The 7,657-nt window shown below is 48.4% G+C and overlaps 2 protein-coding genes; one reads left to right on the top strand and one right to left on the bottom strand.

Annotated features, from left to right (window-relative positions):
* Positions 1–1,069: 1,069 nt before the first annotated feature.
* On the top strand, positions 1,070–2,087 carry FFUJ_06209 (probable transcription factor of the MADS box family MCM1; the record flags this gene model as incomplete). XM_023579509.1 has 3 exons in its annotated part: positions 1,070–1,318; positions 1,597–1,731; positions 1,803–2,087. The coding sequence occupies 3 exons, from the start codon at positions 1,070–1,072 to the stop codon at positions 2,085–2,087; spliced, it is 669 nt and encodes a 222-aa protein (XP_023432335.1).
* Positions 2,088–5,890: 3,803 nt separating this feature from the next.
* FFUJ_06210 (related to Ctr copper transporter) lies at positions 5,891–6,544 on the bottom strand (the record flags this gene model as incomplete). XM_023579510.1 has 2 exons in its annotated part: positions 5,891–5,999; positions 6,066–6,544. The coding sequence occupies 2 exons, from the start codon at positions 6,542–6,544 to the stop codon at positions 5,891–5,893; spliced, it is 588 nt and encodes a 195-aa protein (XP_023432793.1).
* Between the last annotated feature and the right edge of the window lie 1,113 nt (positions 6,545–7,657).

A 7,657-nucleotide genomic window follows, 5' to 3' on the forward strand; every position in this document is an offset into this window, starting at 1 on the left:
CCCTAACTCAGCAACAGACAGGCTAATTCAAAGACTGTGGTTGGTCAAAGCTTGACCTTGCATCCTTTCCACCCCGGCTCATCTTGTGCTCATTCCACTCGTGGATGGAGACTGGCAGGACTGGGAGCCCGTCCCGCTGCAGCAGCCAAAAGCTTGCTACGACTGTAGCTACCTTAGCACGTCGCATACCGGATGCCCCTCGTAAACTAGCAAAGCACAGCAAGCCTCACCCCGGTTACCTACCTAGACAGGCGCAATTTATTCATCGGATACTTAGTAGAAGACCCGAAATACCCTGCTGTTTTATCTAATTTATCCCTTACCCGCACAGGGCCAACGCGCACAGTGGGAGAAAAAGACCCATTTGCTCTTGTTCCCCCGCTCCATGCTCAATGCTCCCTCCCCCATCCGCCCATCGGCCTGAACCCTGGCAGTTGTGAGGCCTTAGGTTGGCTGGACTCTTGTCTCTGCAATCCGACCCACACCCTGTCATCTCCGCTTCCGGTCAAGCGTCTCGTCAAGCAGCTGTGGTGCTCAGCGGCCGCAATCATCTCTACCAATGAGCATCAATGTCTCTTGTGCTTAAGGTAAATTCCCTCGTCTTGCCTGCTTAGAGCAATGGTTCAACCCTGCCATCTCTCCTTCAACCCCTGCACTCTTTCACTGGGCTTTCCAACACGCGCACTTGCTCTTGCCTCGCCTGGCCTCGCCTCTTTCCCGTCCGCGCCACCCACGCTCTCCACAGTCCGCACCCAGAAAAAGGAAAGGCCCCCCCGACCCAAACCCAGACACACCCAGACCAGACTCGAAGCAGCAAACAAGCAAGAGCGTGCCCAACCAGGTTTCTGCGACAATTAAACGCAGAGCACCGCAGCTCCCTCCATTTTCTCTCCGCTCCCACTCCAGATACAGTATAGATCCATCGGCACCACGCTCAAAGCAGTATCTCCACCACCTTTTTTTGTTCTTCCTGTCGCGGTTCGTTCGTGGTAATACAAACAAGAGCTCTTCCTCTTTTGAGATAATCGAATCCAAGCCAATTTGAGACGAATATCGACTCGCAGACACCATGGCCGACATCACAGACCAGCACGACCAGACCTCTCCCACTGAGCTCGACGATTCACAGAACGTTGGCAATGGCAACGCCACTGAGTCTCGCGGCATCAAGCGCCAGCGTCCTTCAGCTGGCGACGACGACGACGACGATGACGAGAAGGGCAGTCGCGAACGTCGCAAGATTGAGATCAAGTTCATCAGCGACAAATCTCGCCGACACATTACATTCTCCAAGCGCAAGGCTGGAATCATGAAGAAGGTATGATTCAACCTCTCTACGATACCAATAACACCAGGTTTGCCATAGCAGCCATGATGCTTGACCTCAAGTTTGAAAGCGCGTGCAATTTGGACGCGCAAACTTGGACGTTTCCACTACACCAAAATTCAGCATCCATTGGTCTCTTCAACGCATCTTGGTTGCTGTTTAGATCCCCGTCGCGTCAAAACAAGCTCCCGCGTTTGCTCGTCTGCGCCGAAACTTGGCGCAACCCATTTCCTTGTTGCACGGAAAGCTAATTTACATTCATTCATCAGGCCTACGAACTCTCTGTCCTCACAGGCACCCAGGTTCTACTTCTCGTAGTTTCAGAAACCGGACTCGTTTACACCTTCACCACACCCAAGCTGCAACCCCTCGTTACCAAGTCTGAGGGCAAGAATTTGATTCAGGTATGTAACTATTTGCTTGCTTGACATGGCAGATTCTGCCCCTTCATAAACCGTAGACTGATCGCGACCAGGCTTGCCTTAATGCTCCTGAGCCCACTCCCGGCAATGAGAATGGCGTCGATGGCGGCGACCAAGTCGAGTCTCCCGAAGAACCACCTAACCAGCACCTCCCTCCTCAGGGCAACCGACCTGGGATGCCTCAAAACCCTCACATGCCCAACAACTACATGCCCAACATGCCCATGGATCCTCAGCAGGCTCTTGCTTATCAGAGCTACGTACAACGGAATCAGGCTTATGGCTCTGGCATACCTCCTCAACCAGGTATGCCTGCTAACAGCCATCACCAGTCATAAATGACGTCCGACTCCAAAGATCGGTCTTCGGTCAATGATACCCGGCGCTCAATGCTTTCTCGAGACGCCGCCTCTCGACCTTGCACGCCCCTCCTTGACACCAGAGCTGTCTTGTGAGGTCCCGGTGAAAAGGCGTTGGTTGGTGTTGATTTGCCACCTGCATTTCTCTTTGATTTATGTTTTTTAATTTTTTGAGATTACATCCAAGGCTTTCAGGCCACAGCGAAGTCTGACGAGCCTTTGAGCGGAAATATAATAATCGCATCTGGGAGCAGTGGGTTTACGGGCTGTAAATCCCACCCTCGCGACCACGAATAACTACACGTGTCGTTTTCGAGACCAACAGTTTGCGGCCAATGCTGGGATGACTCCTATAGCCAAAAATACTGCCAAGGTTTCTTGTGATCAAAGCTCCGTGGAAGCTCGTGTCTTGACACCGTAGGACATTTGCGTGTGGTGGAAGCATGTTGGAGTGAAGGGGTGTGGTCATTGAAGAGCACGAAGAGGCGCGTTCGGCTTGTGAATTACATCAGAGTGTTTGGGATGGCAGGGAATGGATGGGATGAAGGCACGAATGTTTACGGAATGGGTACTTCATGCAGACGTCTATCATGGGTCAAAAGAGACGAAGGAAGGATGCTTTCAACGCGGTCTTGCCGATCCGTTCCTCTTTTCGCCTTGAATGTTAAATGTAAATATGTATTGAACTAGTGATGCTGACATCTCTGCGCTCAGGCGAGATGTTGCGAGTGGGTTATTGGAGTTTGGCCCAATGTATAAGTCAAAACCGGACTTTCCCCATATGGACATTCCACCGTTAAAAGGTTGCTTTACCCCAGATTTGCAGGTACAGGTCTTCGAAATATGTTGCACCTTATCCGGTGCAGATTGGATTCTACGCAAGGTAGGTTAACTTCAAATTTGGCGAATCTTTCTTTTTGCTTAACTCCAGGTTCCTGGTCTGAACCTTGAAAGGATTGAGGAAGGTTCAGGCTTGTCGGATGTAAATGTTAATGTAATGGATCTCTTACCGCTTTTGGAGAGTTGGTGGCATATGATTGGGAGGTTCTCTCGGCCGGTAAGATCGTGTGCGGCTACGCCTAGGGGACACTTTACTATTTTTGTCATAATTTCTTTTCTTCTTTGACCGTGTGCCTGTGGATTGGCAAGATGAGATGACGTTGCATGAAGGAAAAGAGTACCTACGACAGAAGCGGTTTGGGGTCGGCCTTTTCCACTTTGGTGGTGAGGTGGGGATGAAGGATCATCTTGGCTTAGTTGGGATGAGTCGATAGATCATGTCAGAGTTGGAGGTGTAAGTGAGTAAAAGTTGGCAATGAGGTCTTGAGACGGACAGCAGATCAGTACTCTGTTAGGAACAGATCCGTGCTGAGGCTGCTGGTATCTCCTTTGGTCAGTGAGGATTCTGTTTCCCTTTACTAGGGAGCCGAATAACTCTACATGAACTCTGTGACCCTACATCAATCAGCACACTTCAATAGAAGATATGGTCATGTTATAGTTCGCTCGAGTAATATAGTTTCTATAAATAGTGGGAGGTGTACAGGCGGTCCAACGTTAGAAAGATAAACATAACCTTCCATTCCCACGCATGCTAGCCACCGTCAGTCTTGATATAACTGTATCAAGACTTACACTCCACAAAAATGATAGTAAACCACTTACTATACGAATTCGCCAAAGTTCTAGCATTACTTAATCGTAATAGGTCGGATATTGTCAAGGTGTCCAGCCAGAGGAGCTCTGGCTTTAACATCAAGCTGTGGATAAGGGTGGAAGGTGACGGAACGAGAATGACCATGCATTACAGAATAGAAGAATAAAATATAAGTGCATTTAATTAAGCGTGTGCTGTTTTAGTCCTATCCATCAAGTAACTAAATTCCCAGCGGAACATAGCCTACGTATTACGTACCATATAGGGTCATTTGAACTATGACCTTGTTTGGAGGAAATACAAGATAGCCCCAAGTCGATAAATACACCCAGGCCCGGTTGTTACCGTAAGGAAATATGATCTAAGTAATACTCATATAAGCATTGTCTATAGAGCGGCATCGAGGCGCAACATTACCAACTCTCCAGCTCATCCAAACTTGCAACGAAACGCAGGCAACGCGCAATTGCCCACGATCCGATGAGAATACCATTTCATTATATGCAGAAGACCAAATTAATGCAGACCTTGAATTTAGCTGTAATGCCTTTGCTTCATGCGAAGATCCGAAGAGCGAGAATAAGTGAGTTGCTTTCCGTAGCCAGGAGCACGCGGCACGAAAGTCTCCTTCCAGCATCGAGACTGAGATGAAGAATAAGTATAAACGAGCTGTAAAGGCATTACAGTTCAGCCCTTGGCAAGACGGCGGTAGAGGTAGTGAAGCTCCGGGTGATGAGTAGTTAGATGTCGTTGGAGCCTCAAGGACCAAGAAAACTTCTGCCTTTAAATCAGCATGCCAAGAAAAACTGGTCTAACAGTTTCCTAGGATATACTATTTACCTAAACCCTTTTTATTACGTAGAAAGAGATCTGTTTTCTTGCCTCCTCCTACCGGGCAACAAGCTTAGCCGTGAGCCATCATACACCTTAACAAAGCGCCCTACGAGGATAGAGCGTTGCCGATAGGGGATTCTTCTTGGAAGGTTCTTTCTCTACCTATGAGGATCATAAGGCAACCCAGCACACTCGGCTACTCGACGGATATCGTCAATAAATCCTGGTCAGTCCATCCGAACGATACCAACGATGACGACAGCCTCAGAATTGGAGAGCGATCCGCCGACGGTTCTCACCCTACCCAAGCCAGATAGGAGTTCTGCAGCCGTTGTCTCTCTGAGGGTAATTTTATGTCTCGTTTCTGGATAGCGTGCATAGTGATGATGAGGACGGGTCTACGCCTAACCTTGACGACTTAGCTGCGTTAAGTTCTTCTGCATCTTTGGCATCTAGGGGAGGCCAGAATTATTAGGTAAGTTCATCTAAATCTGGGGATATCCCTCTTGACTGTCTTTAATGGGTTTCTTTTAGCAGCCTCCTCGGCATTTAAGATGCTTGCCTCTCGGTAAATCTGGATGGCCAGCGATACTGCAGGCCGCGCAGCTCCTGAGTTCGCGTATGACGTGCCGATTTGCATTTCTCGGACATCCAGGACACCAATCATGATGTTGTGCCCCTCGTGAAACTCCGGTGTATTTGCGACAGTCTTCTCTTCCTACGAACAAAGTAGGTGCCTAGGTATGTATGCAAGGAGAGGCAATAAAACTTAGAATCTCCATCCTACCTATTGATAAAAAGTCTTAGGTAAACTTGGTGTAGATTTAGTAGGCTTTAAACTAAACTTTTTCGGTACCTTGATTTACCTTGTGTTACAAGTTTTCTGGCGCTCATGGGGCTATGTTCGGGTGTTTCTGTCGTATGTACTGCTCGTGCCACTAGTACCGCTTTGTCATGGTCGTGTTTGTTGATGGTGAGCAGATTTGAGAAGGTTTTCGGCTTTCAAACCCCGCTGACGTACCGGTACAAAAGTGACATGCGACTTCACCTAAACGGCAAATGAAGTACTAACGCAGGGACTCAAAGCATACAGAAGAGCATCAATAGAAACGAGAGACAGAAACACCTGGAGACCTTTATTAAATGCTGTCATATAAACTTGCTCGTGTGCTCGTGTCATGCTGATTTCAATCGAAAACCTGAACGCCGCCCATTCCATCGCGAGAATTACCACCTCGTGGTATCCCGGCCTCATCTAATATCATTTGCTGCCAAAGCTCTGGGGATGTCTCTAATGCTCGACTGTTGGTATGTATCGACCGACGGCTAGACTGCCAACAAAGACACCAGCCAGGACGGAGAGGAAGTAGCCGACATTCATCGTCATAACGGCCAACATGCTGTAAGACAAAATTAGCATCTAGTAAAGTCATAATCAAGCTTTCGGGTCCATGCGCATGACATACAGGAGATATCCAATCCCGACGATCATGGTATCAAGGCATGCCCGAACCGGGTCAACACTGAACCTCCACGGTCTCGTCGCTGCTCGTTTCCTTTCCACAACGACAACGGTTTCTTCAAGGCCGTTCTCCGAGAGTGTCATGCGGCGCGCGTCCGGGCTAGAAGCTATCTGCTCCGACAAGGGGATCTTGCCATTGACAGCCACGTAACGTCGTGCAGCTTCGCGATCAAGCCAGCGAGCTTCCTGGACCGCTTTGAATGCGACAAGGGCGCGCGCAATAATAGCAAGCACGGCCAAGAATATACATGTTCCTGCATAGGAACCCGCATTATTTGGTGTCCACGAGTTGGCGTAGAGCGGCGTGCGTGTTTCGGTTTGGAAGACCATGGTCATAATGCTTGACCCGTGCGAGGATGACGAGGAGCCGGAGGAGTCGTCGCCCATATCCATGCCTGGCATGTCGTGCCTTGGAAAGTTCATGCTGATAGTAGTCGTAGTAGCAGAAAGACGGTTCGCGAACAGCCCTGCTGTTTGCGGATTATGGATAGATCGATGCCTTGGGATGCACGACGGCTCTGGGTCCTAGCAAGCGGTTTGTGGACGTTGTATCGATGGAAAATAAAGCACAGGGCTAATAAATTCGTAGAATTTACAGTATATTGTGCTGACTGACTGTGGTGAAAGAATGAACAAATGGTCAGTGAAAGAGGAAGGGAGTTGGGCTAGGGGAGGTGTATCGATCAAGAGGCAGATAATCACAGAAACGACCCGGAGAGACCAGCTGCCATCAATCTGTTAAATTACATGTTCAAGGACTGCTTTTTGAGGCCGAAGGGACGATGTTATACTTTCTTGCTCAAATAAACTCATTTCTATGTACCAGGGTGCATTAACCGACGCATCAATGGATGTACCTATACTTAGCGAATGTACCGCTGACTGCCCCGCTTGAGAGTTCCCCTCAACTCGAACAACACCAGTCAACTACAAGTCAATTTGAAGTTCTTCCAATTTGTCGAATCATCCTTTGACCAGGGATTCAACATTCATGATGTGTAATTGCATCTTTAGCAGGTGATACAGAAGTCCAGTGCTTTCTCAAAGTCAGAATGTGAGCACCATTCTTACAACTGAGCAATACATCTGCTGCAGTGCCAATTCCTAATGCTGCCATCTGAGATTTCCACGACAAAGCAACCTGAAACAGCCACGATTCGGACTCATACTATCCCGAGGGATGTTGATTGTGCCGGATGGTTCAAAAGAAAGTCCGATTGTAACAGCTTAGTATCAAGTTCGAATGCTTATGCGCCGTGATCTTTCTTCCCTGTAAGATATTTTCCGAGCTGGTACTGGTTCATGGTGATACTTCTATGACAGCGTTGCTCATATACAAGGGTACGCGCTCGATCACTCACATCCCTAAATCCGGCTTTTACTCTTTGCTTGACTTGAGGTTGATGTGCTTCAAGATCAGGTAGTGACTTCACGCTTGATGATATTGGCTCATTACCAATCATTTATAGTCAGTATTCCAATAGCACCCTATCATAGTGCACACTCCCCATCGCAGGCCTAGATGACCGTCTATCA

This window comes from Fusarium fujikuroi, chromosome FFUJ_chr06, assembly GCF_900079805.1.
Source record: "Fusarium fujikuroi IMI 58289 draft genome, chromosome FFUJ_chr06".
NCBI lineage: Eukaryota > Fungi > Ascomycota > Sordariomycetes > Hypocreales > Nectriaceae > Fusarium > Fusarium fujikuroi.